General features: G+C 50.8%; 3 protein-coding genes across 3 annotated transcripts in view; 2 read left to right on the top strand and 1 right to left on the bottom strand.

Moving 5' to 3' along the window:
• The first annotated feature begins 235 nt into the window (after nt 1–235).
• il15l (interleukin 15, like) lies at nt 236–8,205 on the top strand. The gene is made up of 5 exons (XM_080521884.1): nt 236–273; nt 2,042–2,239; nt 3,808–3,852; nt 4,674–4,805; nt 6,157–8,205. Exons 2-5 carry the CDS (start codon nt 2,108–2,110, stop codon nt 6,352–6,354), a joined length of 507 nt encoding a protein of 168 aa, XP_080378010.1. The 5' UTR covers nt 236–273; nt 2,042–2,107; the 3' UTR covers nt 6,355–8,205.
• A 1,311-nt stretch (nt 8,206–9,516) lies between these two features.
• triap1 (TP53 regulated inhibitor of apoptosis 1) lies at nt 9,517–10,100 on the bottom strand. Its single transcript, XM_080521890.1, has one exon. The coding sequence runs from the start codon at nt 10,079–10,081 to the stop codon at nt 9,815–9,817; it is 267 nt and encodes an 88-aa protein (XP_080378016.1). The 5' UTR covers nt 10,082–10,100; the 3' UTR covers nt 9,517–9,814.
• A 2,304-nt stretch (nt 10,101–12,404) lies between these two features.
• Nucleotides 12,405–21,733, top strand: part of supt5h (SPT5 homolog, DSIF elongation factor subunit) — a 22,639-nt gene continuing 13,310 nt past the window's right edge. The window contains 15 exon segments of the mRNA XM_080521888.1: nt 12,405–12,755; nt 13,758–13,914; nt 14,001–14,069; nt 15,731–15,742; nt 17,426–17,495; nt 17,721–17,789; nt 17,882–17,947; nt 18,027–18,057; nt 18,935–19,003; nt 19,098–19,349; nt 19,927–20,016; nt 20,098–20,168; nt 20,706–20,811; nt 20,880–20,970; nt 21,118–21,254. Of these exon segments, the coding sequence (XP_080378014.1) occupies nt 12,669–12,755; nt 13,758–13,914; nt 14,001–14,069; nt 15,731–15,742; nt 17,426–17,495; nt 17,721–17,789; nt 17,882–17,947; nt 18,027–18,057; nt 18,935–19,003; nt 19,098–19,349; nt 19,927–20,016; nt 20,098–20,168; nt 20,706–20,811; nt 20,880–20,970; nt 21,118–21,254 (1,377 nt within the window). The 5' untranslated portion in view covers nt 12,405–12,668.

The following is a 21,733-nucleotide window of genomic DNA, read 5'->3' on the forward strand; positions in this document are numbered from 1 at the left end:
TGTGAATCCGTGTCCATTCCGTGCAACTTTGTGAAAAGGCAGTTCCCAACATGCTTGAGTCGAGCTGACTCCAGGTTTGGACCTCAGTGGGTGGCGCAGTGGGGGAGGGGGGGGCGCAGTGGGGGAGGGGGCATCAGTAGCAGGTGCGAGCTTTAGCCAACAGGCAGCGTCTCGCCGCTCCGTCACGGTGAATCTTTAACCCGCCGGCGTCCCGCCAGACATGAGTTTCACCTGCTCTCTGCAGACTTTGACCCTGAAGCCGTCGCCGTGCAGGTAAGAGCTTCACACGCTGCACCTACACACACACACACACACCTTTTAGCATATAGCATGTAGCATTTCTTGTGTGTGAGCCACTAAAGCTCTTTAGCATGTAGAATGTAGCATTGCTGGTGTCTGAGCCCTAAGACTTTTTAGCATGTAGCATGTAGCACCACTAGTGTGTGAGCCCTAAGACTTTTTAGCATGTAGCATGTAGCACCACTAGTGTATGAGCCCTAAAACTCTATAGCATGTCACATATAGCATTGCTGGTGTCTGAGCCCCGAAACTTTTTAGCATGTAGCATTGCTTGTGTGTGAGCCACTAAAGCTCTTTATCATGTAGCATGTAGCATTGCTGGTGTCTGAGCCCTGAAACCTTTTTGCATGTAGCATGTAGCACCACTAGTGTGTGAGCCCTCAAACATTTTAGCATGTAGCACCACTAGCGTGTGAGCCCTCAAACAGTTTAGCATGTAGCATTGCTGGTGTGTCAGTCTTGAAGCCTTATAGCATGTAGCATGTCGTGTCACTGGTGTGTGTGCCAGAAATGCTTTAGCATTTAGCATCGCCGGTGTGCAAGTGCCAAAACGCTTTAGCATGTAGCGTGGAGCATCACTGCTGCGTGACCCCGGAAACATTTTAGCATGTTGCTTGTAGCATTGCTGGTGTGTGAGTCCTGAAACTCTTTAGCATGTTAACATGTAGCCTGGAGCAGTTGCTGAGCACTTCTGTCTGGTGATTGTCAGTGATGAAGTTGCCGGTGACTAAGTTGCTGGTGATAAAGTTGCCAGTGACCAAGTTGCCAGTGATGAAGTTGCCGGTGACTAAGTTGCTGGTGATAAACTTGCTGGTGATAAAGTTGCTGGTGATAAAGTTGCCAGTGATGAAGTTGTCAGTGATGAAGTTGCTGGTGACTAAGTTGCTGGTGATAAAGTTGCCAGTGATGAAGTTGCCAGTGATGAAGTTGTCAGTGATTGTCAGTGATTAAGTTGTCATTGATTAAGTTGCCAGTGATGAAGTTGCCAGTGATGAAGTTGCCAGTGATGAAGTTGCCAGTGATGAAGTTGTCAGTGATTAAGTTGCCAGTGATGAAGTTGCCAGTGATGAAGTTGCCGGTGATGAAGTTGTCAGTGATTGTCAGTGATTAAGTTGTCAGTGATTAAGTTGTCATTGATTAAGTTGCCAGTGACCAAGTTGCCAGTGATGAAGTTGTCAGTGATTAAGTTGCCAGTGATGAAGTTGCCGGTGATGAAGTTGTCAGTGATTGTCAGTGACAGTTGACATAATTAACAGTCTGACTCAGTTTTGCTCAGTAGAATTGCTCGTCCTCTCTCGTGTATCTTGCGGGCAACATTGCAGATGCATGATGTCACAGACGTCTCTGTGGGTTTGTGTTTACGAGAACTTCACGCAGCGCCGCAACACAACGCTGGCATCGGGATGTGTGGTTCCATCAGTTGGTTTTCCTCCAAAACAAACATTGTTTGGAAACAGTCAGTGAATGTGGGAAGAATCTGATGGGAAAAGGTCCAAGTTCTTCAGCAAGTCGAGAAGAAACATGCAGCTGCCAGAGGGAGAGGAGGAAGAGGAGGAGCAGGGAGGGAACAGAGGGAGAGAGTGAAAAGAGGAGTGCAGGACGGAGGGGAGGGACAGAAGCTGCAGGCTGAAGAGAAAGTCTCTCTCCTCGTGGGGTTTTCAAGTGTTGAGGATGGGCTGACGGAGACCTGCTCCCTTCTTCTTCTTCCTCTTCTTCTTCTTCTTCTTCTTCTTGGGAGCAGGAAGCCAGCGGCGGTGGACCGCTGGCGCCACCCGACGGTGAAGATGAGGATGATGAGGGCGGGCTGATGGCCCTGCGGGTGGCTCTGGGCTGCGTCTTCCTGTGTGTCGCCCTCCGGCGGGCGAGCTCGGCCGACAGACGCTGCCTGAGGGATCTGCCCCGGCGGATCCAGCAGATCCGGAGATACGCTCCGGTCCAGGTGAGCCGCGAGACGCCCGGCCTCCGGGGGGCGCCGTCACACCGTCCAGACACAACTTCACATCTTTCAAGGGGGGTGGGAACGTAATTTTTTTTGTCTCAGAAAAATGTCACGTTTACACGTTCTGACAACCAATGCGTTTCCATGGAAACGGCAGAAACTATGTAGTTTTTGTGTTGGGCCACAAGTGGGTGCTGTTCTCAACTTTGCAAACAAAAGTTGGGCATCCAGTATGTATGTATGTACAGTTTGTATGTATGTATATATATATATATATATATATATATATATATACGGAGGAAACGCTATGCACATGCTCAGTAGCTGGACAAAGAACTAGAGCTACACTCGGTAGAGTGCAGTTCTTACTTCACCAACGCCACGTTTGTTTTCGGTGGGGGTTAGCACAGCATGTTAGCCGTTAGGTCAGGTTACGTTACTGTGTGAAATCTAAAATACACACTGAAATACGCTGATCTCCTTTGATCTCCTCAACGAGGCAAAGTGTGGGAAATGTTTTCGCAGTTTTTTGGGGGGGGGATTTATTGGGAAACGTTTTGCTGTTAATGTCCGGAAACCTAATTTATTGGTTGTCATATGATGACAAATCATCCCTGGAGGTTTCGTGCCGTTTGTGTGACGGGTTTTGACGGTCAGGACCTCCTGGACCTTCAGTCGCTAAATTACCGAAAAGCTCACAGCTGTGAAACCGTTTGTGTGAGAAAGAAAGGAACACAGCAGCTGGTGTGTGTGTGTGTGTGTGTGTGTGTGTGTGTGTGTGTGTGTGTGTGTGTGTGTGTGTGTGTGTGTGTGTGTGTGTGTGTGTGTGTGTGTGTGTGTGTAAGGTCTGCAGAGTGTCAAGCAGTAAAAAAGAAGAGTTTCTTTTTCTCGTCCGTCTCATAAAAAGTTTTTATCGTGTCTCAGTTCCACCAAGAGTTTTTTTTATTTTTTTTTACTGCCGTTGTTTTTATTCTACTTTAAAACTCACTGGGGTTAAAATGTTGTGGAAAAAAACACACAAAACAAAACACGATTCCTTGAATTTTAATCATTTTAGACAAATTACAAAATTGTAATCTTTTTTTTTATCCCAAGTACAGATACCCAGGTTAGGGTTAGGGCTAGGGTTAACCCGAACCCTAACCCTAACCTCCAGCTACTTACTGATACCAAGTACACATACAAGTACTCACCTTGAGCTACGTTAGATGTCGAGAGATTGGACGTTTATGTCCGTGACGTCCATCGCGGTCAACCAGTCCCCGAAGTCTTGACAGTAATCAGCGTCTCGTTTCCACGGCGACGATTTCAGTCGTCATCGTAGGAAAGAACAAGTCGTCAGTCCGGCCGGTGGATGCTGCCGAGTGGTGCATCATGGGAGGATCCTGAAGTGGGTGCATACGCCGCGCTGACCGGAGTACACGCAGACACACACACATTACTACACGACGCTAACCCTAACCCACTCACCAAGGTGAAGGTCAAACCATCGGTCATCTAGAACGAGCGTGAACGATTCCGTCCGTGTGTCTCAGGAGCTGGATTGTTGACGTTGTCTTTCTCCACAGCGGTCGGACGGCGCGCTGTACACGCCCTCCACCGACAACTACACGGTGAGTACCGCTCACGTGTTCATTCTGTACGACCTCAACACTGTATTCCACTGATGGAGCGACCTGACAGGCTAGTTAGCATCCATGTGAGCTAACGGCTATCAGGCTAGCGATGCTAATTTGGGTCCGCAAACAGTGTTGGGGAAGGTCTGCGCTCTACCGAGTGTAGCTCTAGTTTGTTTTTGTAACGAAACCACACACTCGGCTCTAAACCGTACCAACGGAAGGGTTTACACGGCGAGGAGATGTTTAAATATTTCCACTTGTCCAGAGTGACGATCGTCACTGACCAATCAGCAGACGGCTGCGTTGTCGTTCCGCCTTACGGAACCGTACCGATGGTAGCAGATGGGTTGCAGTACTTTTGGTGCTACCCACAACTATTTTTCGTGAAAATGCACAGAAATCTATACCCTCCCGTCCCAAATTGTACCCTTTGTACGGTACAGTATGGTAAGGTAGGGTCCATACCGTACTGTACCATACCCTACTGTACCGTAGCCTACCATACCCTACTAGCCTACCATACCCTACTGTACCGTATCCTACCATACCCTACTGTACCATACTGTAGCATACCCTACCATACCCTACTGTACCGTGCTGATTTTTTTAAAGTAGTTTATTTAGATGTTTTTATGTGTTGCCTGGTTAATTAATAACTACACCAATAAAACATGTATTTATGTATTATTTGAACTGAAATGCAGTGTAATGCCATTCAGCCAATCGCTGCATGCATTAACCTTTGAATAGCAACTTCCTGTTATCACGAGCACATTCTTCCTGGCGACTGACTAATAGCGAGTCCCCGCCCCCAGCAGAACTGCCCCGTCGCCACCCTCAGATGTTTCGCTGACGAACTGAAGGTCCTGATCGAGGAGTGGGAGATCACCAACGTCCATTTGTTCCAGAGTGGCGCCCTCTACAAGACCTCCAGCTTGTTCACCCAGGTGAGGAAATGCAAGACAGAGTCTGGTGTACCAGGGGTCTGAACACCGTCTGGTGTACCAGGGGTCTTAACATCATCTGGTATACCAGGGGTCTTAACGTCGTCTGGTATACCAGGGGTCTTTACATCGTCTGGTGTACCAGGGGTCTTAACATCGTTGGTGTAGCAGGGGTCTTAACACGGACTAGTGTACCAGGGGTCTGAAGACAGTCTGGTGTACCAGGGGTCTTAACATCGTCTGGTGTACCAGGGGTCTTAACATCGTTGGTGTAGCAGGGGTCTTAACACGGACTAGTGTACCAGGGGTCTGAAGACAGTCTGGTGTACCAGGGGTCTTAACATCGTCTGCTGTACCAGGGGTCTTAACATCGTTGGTGTAGCAGGGGTCTTAACACGGACTAGTGTACCAGGGGTCTGAAGACAGTCTGGTGTACCAGGGGTCTTAACACCATCTGCTGTACCAGGGGTCTTAACATCGTTGGTGTACCAGGGGTCTGAACACCGTCTGATGTACCAGGGGTCTGAACACCGTCTGGTGTACCAGGGGTCTTAACGTCGTCTGGTATACCAGGGGTCTTTACATCGTCTGGTGTACCAGGGGTCTTAACATCGTTGGTGTAGCAGGGGTCTTAACACGGACTAGTGTACCAGGGGTCTGAAGACAGTCTGGTGTACCAGGGGTCTTAACATCGTCTGGTGTACCAGGGGTCTTAACACCGTCTGCTGTACCAGGGGTCTTAACATCGTTGGTGTAGCAGGGGTCTTAACACGGACTAGTGTACCAGGGGTCTGAAGACAGTCTGGTGTACCAGGGGTCTTAACATCGTCTGGTGTACCAGGGGTCTTAACACCGTCTGCTGTACCAGGGGTCTTAACATCGTTGGTGTACCAGGGGTCTGAACACCGTCTGATGTACCAGGGGTCTGAACACCGTCTGATGTACCAGGGGTCTGAACACCGTCTGAGGTACCAGGGGTCTGAAGACGAGCCCTGAAAAACATACCAGGATGTCTCTATCTTTTCGCAACTCATCACTTCGGTAGTTCAACCCAACACGCGGCTCGTTATAGCATTTCCAAGGGCGGAGTTACATGACGCACCTGAACGCATCGCTCAGGACTGTCGCATTACAACCAGACCAACGTGGCGGCTCCGACACAAACCTTCTCTTTCATTACTGAAACTGTTCCGTGAAACGTATTTCTGAAAACATTTGAAACAAGAAATAAGCTGTGCAGCTGTCGTGAGAGGGGGGGGGGCGTGGCCTGCTGTCCGGCTGAACTTTTCTCCTGGTTGCCATGGGAGACGCCTGACTCGTTAGAGAACTGATGTTCCGTGTCCCCTGTCTCCAGCCCGCCAACTGTCTTCACTGCGAGCTGCTGCAGGAGAGGAACCCGGACACCTTCCTGAAGGTTCTGCTGGAGGTGTTGGAGAAGATGAACTCTCAGTTCTGCCGATGGTCGAGGTCGGCGAGTCCTGGCGCCGGCCCCCAACCGGACCCTCGACCAGGAGCTCCAACACCGCGTGGGGTCTCAGTGGACCGGTTCTGAGGTTCACCCCGTCGTCCAATCTCAACAAGTTGCACGTTGACGGAGTCGCGAGTTGCTGCTGCGGCGTCGCTTCCCAGCATCGGTTGCGGCAACGGGGGTTGCTTTTGTCCCGCGACGATGCTTGAACCCTTCACGTTGCTGGAGAATGACAGTCAGCCGCTCCGCGGGGGGTTCTGATTGGCCATGCCCTGCAAGCCCCGCCCCTCTCAAACTCTGGGTTTGACTAGTTTCCAAGGCAACGATCACCATGGAAACGGGGTTAAAAAAAAAAAAGCATATTTTGTGAAATGCTGCGACTGCGTATGAGCAACCAGACCGGTTTGACGAGCTGGCCACGATCCCCCCTCCAGCAGCCAATCAGCTCGCGGCGTATCTGTCCCTCTGGAGAGGCTCAGCCCAGCTCCTGCCAGATGTTCCAGCTGTGGAGTAAACGTCCTCGCGTCTCCACGGCAACTTCACAGGCTTCCAGGGCAACGTTGACAAACTCTGTCTGAACGCTGAGGCTCCGTTTCCACGGCAACCATTGCAAGGCGGTGCACGAAACTTTTCTAGTGTTTTCGGGAGGAAGGGGTTGTTTCCATGGCAACGGTACTCGGCGAGTCACTGAAACACAACTTTTAGAAAAGGCTTCATTTTCTTGGAAATGAGAGACACTGGTCCTGGTCTTAATTATGGTCCTGGTCCTGGTCCTGGTCCTGGTCTTGGTTCTGGTCACCACATAAGGTAGTAACTCATTGTTCTGCACATGCTCAGTAGAGCATGAACGTTTCCTCTGTGGTGTCATGACTCCCAGTCCATTATCTCCTGGGACTTGGTGCTTTTATTTTGACAGTCACGGTAATAACAATCCAATTTGCTTCTTTTATTTTGACAGTCACCGTAATACCAATCCAATTTGCTTCTTTTATTTTGACAGTCACCGTAATAACAATCCAATTTGCTTCTTGTATTTTGACAGTCACCATAATAGCAATGCAACTTGGTACTTTTATTTTGACAGTCACCATACTACCAATCCAACCTGGTGGAAGCGACTCTGGAGGACTACAGGCGGACGTCAGTTTCCATGGTAACAAAACATGAAAGACCTGGAAGGCTTCAAGGGGATTGAATTAAATAAAAGCCTGATGTTGCTCTAAAGAGCAGAAGCAGATGTTAGCGTGGGATTGAAAATCATGTCCAGTGGTAACAGGAAGTGGGAGGAGCCTGTGGCTCTGAGTCGTCTGTTTGTTCTCACGATGTTTTTCCAGCTCGACTTTCATCCGGAGATCAAATCTCACCTTTTGATCGACTCGTGTTCCGAGTTAATCCAGGTCCCGTCACACCAGATCCCGTCACACCAGGTCCCGTCACACCAGATCCCGTCACACCAGATCCCGTCACACCAGGTCCCGTCACACCAGGTGGAGACGGAGGGGGGAGGAGCAGGACTTGTTGCCATGGAGACGAAGGGGGGAGGAGCATGACTCGTTGCCATGGAGACGGAGGAGTAGGACTCGTTGCCGTGGAGACGGAGGGGGGAGGAACAGGACTCGTTGCCGTGGAGACGGAGGGGGGAGGAGCATGACTCGTTGCCGTGGAGACGGAAGAGGGGGAGGAGCAGGACTCGTTGCCATGGAGACGGCGGGGGGGAGGAGGCGCAGGACTCGTTGCCATGGAGACGGAGGAGCAGGACTCATTGCCATGGAGATGGCAAGGGGGAGAAGCAGGACTCGTTGCCATGGAGACGGGGGGAGTGAGGAGCAGGACTCGTTGCCATGGAGACGGGGGGAGGAGCAGGACTCGTTGCCATGGAGACGGAGGAAGGGTGGAGCAGGACTCGTGGCCATGGAGACGGAGGGGGGAGCAGGACTCGTTGCCATGGAGACCGAGGGGGGAGGAGCAGGACTCGTTGCCATGGAGACGGAGGGGGGGAGGAGGACTCGTTGCCATGGAGACGGAGGGGGGAGGAGCAGGACTCGTTGCCATGGAGACTGTGGGGGCAGGAGGCGCAGGACTCGTTGCCATGGAGACGGCAGGGGGGAGCAGGACTTGTTGCCATGGAGACGGAGGGGGAGGAGCAGGACTCGTTGCTGTGGAGACGGAGGGGGGAAGAGAAGGACTCTTTGCCATGGAGATGGAGGAGGGGAGGAGCAGGACTCGTTGCCATGGAGACGGAGGGGGGGAAGAGCAGGACTCGTTGCCATGGAGACGGAGGGGGGGCAGTACTCGTTGCCATGGAGATGGAGGGGGGGAAGAGCAGGACTCGTTGCCATGGAGACGGAGGGGGGGGCAGTACTCGTTGCCAATGAGATGGAGGGGGGGAAGAGAAGGACTCGTTGCCATGGAGATGGAGGAGGGGAGGAGCAGGACTCGTTGCCATGGAGACGGAGGGGGGGAAGAGCAGGACTCGTTGCCATGAAGACGGAGGGGGGGCAGTACTCGTTGCCATGGAGATGGAGGGGGGGAAGAGCAGGACTCGTTGCCATGGAGACGGAGGGGGGGCAGGACTTGTTGCCATGGAGACGGAGGGCCCACAGCCTCGTGTTTCTGTTGAAACGTCTCTGATTGTGAAGTTAAACAAGTGAAATGCAGCATTTATGAATCAGTGTTGTTTTTTTTAATGAGTGGGAAGAAATTGTATTTATTTTTATTGGAACTTTTGCCAGAATCTCTTCACCGCCGCGTTTTTTAAGTCATTTGTCTGATTTTCTATTGGATCATTAAAATTGGCAAAAGCATGTTTTTATTGTTTATTCAATAAAATACTTGATGACTCAGCAGACATGGAGGCTGTTCCTCCTCCTCCTCCTCCTCCCTCCCCTCCTATAATAAAAATCCACGACACAGATTGACCATGTTATTAAAACATGTATAAAAAGTGACTCATACTGTAAACAAGCTCCATATTAATACCTCACACCAAGAACAAAGTTCAAATCTACATTATTATTATTGTTCCTTCAGATTAAGAGCATGAAGAGATTCACCTTCCCTGGAAGTTCCATTGAGAAATCTGGGTTATTAAAGAAACTACAAGAGTTTTAATGTGAAAAAGTTTTGGTTTAAGACTTATTAAACTTCCGGCCAGTGACAAGTTGTTGAAAACCCTCCAGTCCAGCTGTTAAGACAGTGCACATCTGGAGTTTTCGCCGGACAGAGAAGACGCGACACAACAAGCGAGTCTTTCCCAACGTTTTAATTCCAACATTTGTCGAACAAACAACGCGAAGCGGAAACGTTTTAATCCACGAGTCTCGCGGAAACGATCTGAATTAAACGTCCCCCAGCCGCTCCGGATCGTCTGTCGCTCCGCCGACGTGTTCAGAGTTTCGTTTCGTTCCTCATTTAGAAAAAAAAAAAAAAAGGAGCAAAAGCTTGCGATTTAAATCCACTCAGTCCGGCGGGTCGGGCCGCTTCTGCGCATGCGCCAGGTGAGAGCGGCGGCGGAGGGATGCTGTGCGCGGCGACGGTGAGGCCGTCAGCTCCCCGGCGGTTCCGGGCCGCCGCCGGGGCCGGGGCCGGGGCCCTGGTCGGAGCCCTTGTCGGGGCCCATGAAGTCCACGCCGTCCACCGGGATGTCCTTGTCCCGGATGGCCTTCTGCACGCAGCGCTGGTACAGGCGGAAGCTCTCCGTGCACGGGTCGCCGCCGCGGTCGCCCTTCAGGAACTTCTCGGCGAACCAGCGGTTGAAGCACTGGTCGTACTCCCGCTTCAGGTCGGTGCACGCCTCCCCGACGCTGTTCATGTCGGGAGGTGGGGGGGAGGAGGGGGGGGGGGGAAGAAAGGGAAAGACGCACCAGGACGCGGAGAAAAAGGAGGCTCGGTGTCCGTGTTTGCCTTCGCACTGCGTCACTTCCGCCAGCAGAGTCGTCACGTGACATACAGCCGCCTCTGAAGTATACGGTGTCCGAGGAAGAGGAGGTGTCACTCCTCCGGGGATTCAGGGAACTTTTTTTTAAAATTATTAATAAAACTTCCAAGCAGTGACAGTAGCTTTAATAATACGATCCAAACATAGAAGATACACCAACTTAACCACGAGATAAACATGAACAAAACAAACAGAAACAAATAGAAATAATTAAAAAGAAACATATACCACGCGTCACTTCCGCCAGCCGCGTCGTCACGTCACGTGACCTGCCGCTGAAAGATGCGGTGTTCCGGGAAGAGGTGTCACTCCGCCGGGGATTCAGGGGACTTTTTCTTATTTTATTTTTTTTTATCTAATAAAACTTCCAAGCAATGACAATAGCTTTAATAATACGATCCAAACATAGAAGATACACCAACTTAACCACGAGATAAACATGAACAAAACAAACAGAAACAAAAAGGAATAATAAAAAAAAAAACATATACCATGCGTCACTTCCGCCAGTCGAGTCGTCACGTCACGTGACCTGACACTGTAGGATACAGTGTCCATGGAGGAGTAGTCACTCCTCCCTGGACACTGTTTCTTTTTTGTTTTTAATTAACAAAACTTCTAAGCAATGACAACAGAGAAGATACACCAACTTAACTATAAGATAAGAATGAAAAAAACAAACAGAAATAAAAAGAAATAATTAAAAATAAACATATACTACTGCGTTTACATTCTTATACAAAATTCTACAACCTTATGCTATTTTTCGTCTTCATCAGTTGAAGAGATTTAAAGTACAGACAAAGGTCTTTGTGAAAGAACGTTGAAAGTTTGCTTGATCTATATGTATTTGTTTTTGTGAAAGAAAAACTTCCCTATCACCATTAAAACATTAAATGTTCTGTCTTGCAGGCTGCCAGCTGGGACTGTTCCAAATAAAAATTATGTTTATATATATATGTCCAGATGACATGTGGATGCAAATCGAAATGAACACCAGAAGTGAAACGCATTTCCCACTTTAAATCACTTTGTCTGTGAAAGACGCAAAGATTACTGTCCGAGGCCATTTAAGTTTTTTTTGTTTTTTTAAATTATTATTATCATTTTTTTTTCTTTCACAAGTAACTCGTCTCAGAGTCGTGCAGAGCGTTCAGGTTCAGGTTGCTCCCCCTTTTAAATCACAAAAAACATCAAATAAAACGGCGTGAAATGTCCCGTACAAAGAGGCGGATGGGAGCGCCACCTAATGGAGGAGATGAAAGGAGATCCGCCATTTCTTGCCATGGAGACGCTGAGATCAAAGGAGAGGCACACAAATATCTCCCTCTGGAGTTTTCTAGTTTTACCTGATATTGAATTTATTATGACCTCATATATATATATATATAGAGAGAGAGAGAGAGAGAGAGAGAGAGAGAGAGAGAGAGAGAGAGAGAGAGAGAGAGAGAGAGAGAGAGAGAGAGAGAGCAGTACTCCACCATATAGCCATGTTTTTTATATTGTTATATTTATTTGTATTATCATTATCTTTTTAGTTTATTTATTTGGTAATTTTTTTATTCCTGTCTTTCCTTCCACTTTCGTTCTTACTTAGCGTTTTCTTTGTAATCAGGTAATCTTATATGTGCTGTAAAGTACATTCTGTTGTCTGCTGCATGAAAACCTTAATTCACATTTGTAGTTGCACTGTAACCTCATGTACTTCTCTACATACTGCGGTGAATTGTGAAAAGGATGTTTTAATTTAATTTCTTTTCCTTATTGAGAAAAAAAACTTGGTACTTGTTGATCCTTTTCTGATAATGCTATTTAATACTGCTCTTGGTATTGTTTTGTTATTGAGGTTTTAAAAGGAATGTGAATCTAAAATTCAAGTAAAATCTAAAATCATCAAATAAATGCAATTTTGTAGTTGTAGTTGGTCTTTCATGTCATCATAACCGACGTATTTTGTCATTTACGTTTCATCTGAATGTAATTTAACACAGAAAAACTGTTTAAAACAGTTTATCTCTTCAGATTCGAGTGATTTAAACACTATACGGTACAGCCCAACAATAAAAGTTTCAGTCTTCAAAAAATAAAACAGAGTGAGCCCTCGCTGTTTGTCTGCACGCTCCAAATCTCGCGATAGTTTCCGGCGCTACTTTGTGAAATCTCGCGGCTGTGCGCCTCCGCGAAGCATCACACTGAACCAAAATAACCGGGTTTTCCGCGACTTATCCCCTTTTTTCTCTGGATTAAAACCCCCCGTGGGAGATTAAACCGGGTAAGAGTCGGCCGCGGAGGCCAGCGGTTCCCACCCGATCGCCTCAGTTTGGAATATATCGGGGTAGTGTTAGCCGCGTTAGCCTGCGCTGCTAACCCAGCGGCTGGTGTGTGTAGCCTAGCGTTAGCTTAGCATTAGCCGAGCGGCGGACCTTCGCTGACCCTCTTGCGGTCCGTCCACAGGTTCGACATGTCGGACAGCGACGACAGCGACTTCTCTGACAACCAGAGCGAGCGCAGCAGCGACGGAGAGGCGGAGGAGGCGGAGGAGAATGAGGTGAGCGCCGGGCTAGCAGGCGATGCTAACCCCCCCCCCCCCGGTTCATGATGCACGAGACCGCTCGAATCCGGTTCGGATTTAAAATAAGTGGCTGAAAGACTCATTTTGGCCAAAACACAAGCCTGTAAAGTTACTGTGTGTTCGGGAGCTTAGTGCGGCTTTAGACGGGGTGACCGCCACGAGCCGCTGCGCGGTTTCAAAACCGGTTTGGGGATTTCAAGACGCGTCATTAAATCGGTTTAAAAGGCTCCGACAAAAAAAAAAAAAAACTTGTGGGGTTCCTCAAGGCTCCATCCCCGCTTTTATTCGACACCGAATCTGTTAAAACCAAAACAAAAATACAGTTTTGCGTTTCCCCTGCAGCGGCGGACACGGATGACGACCGTGCAGTGAGTCCGCCGGGCCGCTGGGGGGCGCTGTCGCGTGTTTTTGTAATGACGTCTGCAGGGAACAAAACTATAAACGTGAAAAAAAAAATGTAAAGAAGCGACACGGGAGAGACTGATGAGGAATCTATGAATCTATTAAAGTACCGATATGAAAGATGAAAGGAGAATACAGATAAAGATGCATGTCACTGTAGCGGCGGCCATGTTTGTTTACACGTGACAATGGCGCTCCGAGCCGCTTACAACGCAGCCCTTTTGAAAACTGCTCCCAAAAGTAAAACTTTTCAAAAATTCCCAGTGGACACAACTTTCTAAAAAAAACAAAAAACTCTTTGGTTGTGTTCCGTGTCGCTGGTTAGTCATGAATCGTTGTTCTGCACATGCTCAGTAGAGGGACAATAATCTACTTGGGCCCACCTAGTGGCCCAACGTGAAAACGACATCCTTTTCGGGATTTCCGCAGAAACGTGAAGCCTTTCGTAAACAAAGACGCAAAAAAAACAACCCCGACGTCGTTTTAGTTTGTTTTTCCTGGATATTTGCTGACGCCGTGTGGATTTTAACCGAGACGTGTGGGGTGGGGGCGGGGTGCGTTTGTTTTGTCCACCAGGAGGAGCCCAACAGCCCGGTGGGCAGCGACAAGGTGGCGGAGGAGGAGGGGGAGGACCTGGAGGACGAGGAGGAGTACGACGAAGAGGAGGAGGAGGACGACGACGACCGTCCGCGGAAAAAGCCCCGACACGGAGGCTTCATCCTGGACGAAGCCGGTGATGAAGACGAAGATGACGACGATGATGAAGATGACGATGATGACGAAGGCTCTTTTAACACGTCTTCGTCTCTGTGTGTCCAGATGTGGACGACGAGTACGAGGATGAGGAGGACCAGTGGGAGGAAGGAGCCGAGGATATTCTGGAGAAAGGTGAGACACGCACACACACACACTCACACACACACACTCACACACACACACACACACACACACACACACACACACACACACACACGGCGTTCGGTTCCTGATGTGTCCAAGGTTCTGTCTGTGCTGCGTCTTAAATCACGATCGTCCGTCGTCGTCGTCGCTAAAACCCAACGTCTCGCTGGACCGTCGACTTCAGGCCCCGTTTCCACGGCAACCTTTCATGTGAAAACGCATCATAGAGAACAAAGAGCTCTGGACATTAACGCTGAGAGAACATTCTGGTGGATTGTTGTTTCAGCGACTTGTCAAAGTAAAAGTGGGTCTTGGCGTCCTGAGCGTCCGTCGGTCAGTCGGTGCCCCCCCCCCCCACCCCACTCAGCGCGCGACTTCCTGTTCCGCCGTCCGCTACCCTCGTGCTCCGAGCCTCCGCCGTTAGCGGTGGACGTAGCGCGGCGCCGCGTGGTTGGAGACGCAGCATGTCCTGTTTTCTGACTCAACTCTCTCTGTCTCGCCGGTGCCCCCCCAACCCCCCCCCCCCCCAATGTGCATGCCATCTCCAGTCAACGGTAACGTTCCGCTCCAGATGGCGCCGATGTTTTCATTGATATCCATGTTTTCCCCCGAGACAAGTGGACATCCATCTGATCCCACCCCCCCTTTATTAACCCCCCCCCAGCACGCCGCCGTGTGTCTGTGACTGTCACTTCCTGTCAGGAAGCACTGAGGGCAAAGTCCTCAAACACCAAGTCTTTTACTGTGAAATCCAAATAATTCAGCACCACGTGGAACCAAACCCCCCCCCCCCCCCTTCCACCCCCCCACTGTAGAACCAAACCTTCCACTGTAGAACCAACCCCCCACTGTAGAACCAAACCCCCCACTGTAGAACTAACCCCCCCATTGTAGAACTAAACTTTCCACTATAGAACCTCCCCCCCACTGAAGAAAAAACCCCCCCACTGTAAAACTAACCCCCCACTGTAGAACCAACCGCCCACTATAGAACCTCCCCCCCACTGTAGAACCAAACTTTCCACTGTAGAACCCCCCCCCCCCCCCCCCCCCACTGTAGAACTTGCGTTTGGTCTCGTTGCTTCATATCAACATATTGATTGACGACACCTGGTGGTGCAGTGGAGGTGTGATCAGACAGTCATGTGACCTCCACCCTGCTGCCGGCGGGGTGGACCTCCACCCACCTCCACCCTGCTGCCGGCGGGGTGGACCTCCGCCCTGCTGCCGGTGGGGTTGACCTCCACCCACCTCCGCCCGCAGCAGGTTGGACCTCGCCCGGGGGGGTGGACCTCCACCCTGTTCAGAACATGTTTCTCTCAGGCTGACTGAAGTGGGCGGAGCTTCTCGTGAGAGGAAACAGAACACCTAGAACCCCCCCATGACAGAACCCCCCCCAGTGCCTCCATTACTCACCTGGTTCTTCTGTTGTCTTCTTTCTCCCATCATGCTTTGTGTGGCTGCTTCCTGTCTCCTGTGTCCATTTGTCTGCTGCCTTCATCATCATCATCATCATCATCATCATCATCATCATCATCATCATCATCATCATCATCATCATCATCATCATCATCCTCATCCTCCTCTTCATCCTCTGATCTTCTCTCCTGTCGCTCCTCTTCCTCTTTTCCTTGTCTGGACCCGAGCAGAGGAAGCTGAAGGTAAGACCTGTTTCTTCCTCCCTGACCTGCAGACTGACTGACCTACTGACTGACCTGTAGACCGACTGACCTGCAGACTGACTGACCTGCAGACTGACTGACCTGCAGACTGACCTGTAGACCGACTGACCTGCAGACTGACTGACCTGCAGACCGACTGAACTGTAGACTGACTGACCTGTAGACTGACTGATATGCAGACTGACTGACCTGCAGACCGACTGACCTGCAGACTGACTGACCTGTAGACTGACTGACCTGTAGACCGACTGACCTGCAGACTGACTGACCTACTGACTGATCTGCACACTGACCTGTAGACTGACTGATCTGCAGACTGACTGACCTGTAGACTGACTGACCTGTAGACTGACTGACCTGCAGACTGACTGACCTGTAGACTGACTGACCTGCAGACTGACTGACCTGTAGACTGACTGATATGCAGACCGACTGACCTACTGACTGACCTGTAGACTGACTGACCTGTAGACCGACTGACCTGCAGACTGACTGACCTACTGACTGATCTGCACACTGACCTGTAGACTGACTGACCTGCAGACTGACTGACCTACTGACTGACCTGTAGACTGACTGACCTACTGACTGACTGACCGGCAGACTGACTGACCTGCAGACTGACTGACCTGTAGACTGACTGACCTGTAGACTGACTGACCTGCAGACCGACTGACCTGCAGACCGACTGACCTGCAGACTGACTGACCTGTAGACTGACTGATATGCAGACTGACTGACCTGTAGACTGACTGATATGCAGACTGACTGACCTGCAGACCGACTGACCTGCAGACTGACTGATATGCAGACCGACTGACCTACTGACTGACCTGTAGACTGACTGACCTGTAGACCGACTGACCTGCAGACTGACTGACCTACTGACTGATCTGCACACTGACCTGTAGACTGACTAATCTGCAGACTGACTGACCTGTAGACTGACTGACCTGCAGACTGACTGACCTGTAGACTGACTGATATGCAGACTGACTGACCTGCAGACCGACTGACCTGCAGACCGACTGACCTGCAGACTGACTGATATGCAGACCGACTGACCTACTGACTGACCTGTAGACTGACTGACCTGTAGACCGACTGACCTGCAGACTGACTGACCTACTGACTGATCTGCACACTGACCTGTAGACTGACTGACCTGCAGACTGACTGACCTACTGACTGACCTGTAGACTGACTGACCTACTGACTGACTGACCTGCAGACTGACTGACCTGTAGACTGACTGACCTACTGACTGACTTGCAGACTGACCTACAGACTGACTGACTGACCTGCAGACTGACTTGCAGACTGACCTGCAGACTGACTGACTGACCTACTGACAGACCTACAGACTGACTTCCTGACCTACAGACTGGCTGACTGACCTACAGACCGGCTAACTGACCTACAGACTGACTTCCTGACCTACAGACTGACTTCCTGACCTACAGACTGACTGACTGACCTACAGACTGACTGACTGACCTACAGACCGACCTACAGACTGACTGACTGACCTACAGACTGACTGACTGACCTACAGACCGACCTACAGACTGACTTCCTGACCTACAGACTGACCACTGAGTCGTCCCACTGAGCCACTGGACCACTTTGACCCCGCCCGTCTCGCCCCCCCCCCCCCCCCAGTGTCCAACATCGACCACGTGGTTCTGGACGAGGACCACTCCGGATCCCGGCGGCTGCAGAACCTCTGGAGGTACCGAGTCTCTTCTTCCTCCACGTTGAGAACCCAGACGAGGTCGGAGGTCATAGGACGATCCCGGCTCAGACCAATCAACCATACCGAGTTTGACCGTTGTAGCGTGTAGTCGCGACGAGGAGGAGGAGGAGGAGGAGGAGGAGGAGGAGGAGGGGCTGCCGGCAAAACCCGGGCCGGAACCGGAACGGGATGGGTTCCTCATGAGCCCACTGTGTGTTGCAGAGACTCCCGGGAGGAGGCGCTGGGCGAGTACTACATGAGGAAGTACGCCAAGTCGTCTGGAGGAGAGCAGTGAGTGTCCCGCCCCCGTCGCCGTCCTCGTCCACAACGCCCCGCTATGTCCTCGCCGCCGCCGTAACGCGTCTCTCTGCTTCTGCCCGCAGTCTCTCCGGGGGGTCCGAGGAGCTGTCCGATGACATCACACAACAGCAGCTGCTTCCTGGGGTCAAGTACGTAAACGCAGAGCCGCCGCACGGCGCCCGGGACGCCGCCGCCGCTCACTGACTGTCTCGTGTTTGTCCTTGACAGGGATCCAAACCTGTGGACGGTCAAGTGTAAGGTACGTGCACACACACACACACACACACACACAGTCAAGTGTAAGTTACGCGCATGCACACACACACAGTCAAGTGTAAGGTACACATGCACGCATGCATGCACACACACGCACACATGCACACACAGTCAAGTGTAAGGTGCACGCACACACACACACACAGTCATGTGTAAGGTACGCGCACGCACACACAATCAAGTGTAAGGTGTACACGCACACACATGCACGCACAGTCAAGTGTAAGGTACGCACACACACACAGTCAAGTGTAAGGTGTACACGCACACACACGCACACACAGTCAAGTGTAAGGTACGTGCATGCACGCATACACACACACGCACACCCACACACACAGTCAAGTGTAAGGTACGCGCACGCACACACACACACACAATCAAGTGTAAGGTGCACACACACACAGTCAAGTGTAAGGTACGCGCACGCACACACATACACACACACACACAGTCAAGTGCAAGGTACACACACACACACACACAATCAAGTGTAAGGTGCACACACACAGTCAAGTGTAAGGTACGCGCACGCACACACATACACACACACACACAGTCAAGTGCAAGGTACACACACACACACACAATCAAGTGTAAGGTGTACACGCACACACACACAGTCAAGTGTAAGGTACGCACGCACACACACACACAGTCAAGTGTAAGGTACACACACACACATACGCACAGTAAAGTGTAAGGTGCACACACACAGCCAAGTGTAAGGTGTGCACGCACACACACAGACACACACACAGTCAATTGTAAGGTGCGCGCGCACACACACATACACGCACAGACACACGCGCAGTCCAAGTGTGTTCCTGCCCTCTGATTGGCTCGTCGTGTGTCTGCAGATCGGAGAGGAGCGAGCGACCGCCATCGCCCTCATGAGGAAGTTCATCGCCTACCAGTTCACCGACACGGTGAGACTCGCGCGGCTCCCCTCCCGCCGCTCGGCGCTCCCCCTCGCCGCCCGTTAACCCCTCCCCCTCCCCCTCCCCCCTCCCCCCCCCACAGCCTCTGCAGATCAAGTCGGTGGTGGCGCCGGACCACGTGAAGGGCTACATCTACGTGGAGTCGTACAAGCAGACGCACGTGAAGGCGGCCATCGAGGGCATCGGGAACCTGCGCATGGGCTTCTGGAACCAGCAGATGGTTCCCATCAAGGAGATGACCGACGTCCTCAAGGTGGTGAAGGAGGTCACCAACCTGAAGCCCAAGTCCTGGGTCCGCCTCAAGAGGGGCCTGTACAAGGACGACATCGCCCAGGTCTGTCTGTGTCTGTCTGTCTGTCTGTCTGTCTGTCTGTCTGTCTGTCTGTCTGTCTGTCTGTCTGCCCTCATGAAAAACAGCATGTCTCAGTATGGTCCCATTACAAAGCCCCTCCTTTCATCGAAAAGCCCCTCCTTTCATCACAAAGCCCCTCCTTTCATCACAAAGCCCCTCCTTTCATCACAAAGCCCCTCCTTTCATCATAAAGCCCCTCCTTTCATCACATAGACTTCATAGAGCTACACTCAATAGACACAGACCTTCACCAAACGCCGCGACTGTTATTGCTTCACGACGTTAGCATCACTGGCACGACAGCCGTTGGCACACACTAATGCTAACTAGCCTGTCAGCTATCTACACTGTGAAGCGCTGAGCAGGGAGCATCTCCAGCGTCTGTTGCCATGGACGAACCTCTCTCCTCCTTGTATGGGATCGTTTATCTACAGGTTTTTAGGTTTTTTAATTCCGGTTGGTCATAAACGCCTCAAAATCTAACTGACTATGACAAATCACACATACACACACAGGTGGAGGAGGTGCACTGAGCTCCTCATGTTCCTCCCTCCTGCAGGTCGACTACGTGGAGCCCAGCCAGAACACCATCTCCCTGAAGATGGTCCCCCGGATAGACCTGGACCGCATCAAGGCCAAGATGAGCCTGGTACACTAACACACACACGCACACACACACACACACACACCCATTGTCTGCGCTCACTGTGTGTGTGTGTCCGTCCTGCAGAAGGACTGGTTCGCCAAGAGGAAGAAGTTCAAGAGACCTGCTCAGAGGCTGTTTGATGCTGAGAAGATCAGGTACACACACACACACACACACAGTAGGGCCAATCAGACGTGACCTTGACCTCGACTCTACGCAGATGACGCTTCGCTGTTTCACAGAGTGATCAAACCTTCTTTTTGGGCCTTTGAAGTCATTTCAGTGTGCGTGTGCGTGTGCGTGTGCGTGTGTGTGTGCACTCGGTTGACGTCAGCGCCCTGCAGAAACAACAGGTTTCCGACATTGACGGCTTAGACAGATTTACTCTTTCATCTTTGTGTATTTCTTCTTTTCCATGTCTAATTGGAGAAAAAGATCAAAGGAAAATCGTGAAGCTGAAACCCCCCGATACCAAAGACTCAATATTGTTTTGTCCTGAACATAGTACTTTTGTATTTGTAATCCAAATTCATCGAGTGTGTGTGTGTGTGTGTGTGTGTGTGTGTGTGTGTGTGTGTGTGTGTGTGTGTGTGTGTGTGTGTGTGTGTGTGTGTGTGTGTGTGTGTGTGTGTGTGTGTGTGTGTGTGTGTGTGTGTGTGTGTGTGTGTGTGTGTGTGTGTGTGTGTGTGTAGGTCTCTAGGAGGGGAGGTCAGCCATGATGGAGACTTCATGATCTTCGAGGGGAACCGTTACAGTCGCAAAGGCTTCCTGTTCAAGAGCTTCGCCATGTCGGCCGTGGTGAGGAACACACACACACACACACACACGTACAACGACACGTACAACACTGTGTGTGTGTGTGTCAGATCACAGACGGAGTGAAGCCCACCCTGTCGGAGCTGGAGAAGTACGAGGACCAGCCTGAAGGAATCGACCTGGAGGTGGTGACGGAGTCAGGTACACACTTCAGTCTCACCTACACACACACACACACACACACACACACACACACACACACACACACACACACACACACACACACACACACACACACACACACACACACAAAACAGAGTTTCAGTGTGTGTGTGTGTGTGTTTGCAGGCAAGGAGCGCGAACACAACCTGCAGGCCGGCGACAACGTGGAGGTGTGTGAGGGAGAGTTGATCAACCTGCAGGGGAAGATCCTCAGTGTGGACGGCAACAAGATCACCATCATGCCCAAACATGAGGACCTCAAGGTGCACACACACACACACACACACACACATGCACACATGCACTCACACACACTCATGCACACTCACAAACACACACACACACACGCACACTCACTCACTCACTCACTCACTCACACACTCGCTCTCTCTCTCACACACACACTCACTCACTCACTCGCACGCGCACACATTCGCACACACACACACGCACGCACGCAGACACACACTCACACTCGCTCTCTCACACACACACACTTGCTCTCTCACACACACACACACACACACACACACTCTCATTCTCTCACACACACACACACACACACACTCTCTCACTGACACACACTCACGCTCTCTCTCTCTCACACACACACACACACTCTCTATCTCTCTCTATGTCTCTCTCTCGCTCTCTCTCTCTCACACACACACACTCTCTATCTCTCTCTATGTCTCTCTCTCGCTCTCTCTCTCTCACACTTCATAAAAATGACTGGTAATCG

The sequence above is a fragment of the Blennius ocellaris genome (assembly GCF_963422515.1).
Source record: "Blennius ocellaris genome assembly, contig: SCAFFOLD_104, whole genome shotgun sequence".
NCBI classification, from domain to species: domain Eukaryota; kingdom Metazoa; phylum Chordata; class Actinopteri; order Blenniiformes; family Blenniidae; genus Blennius; species Blennius ocellaris.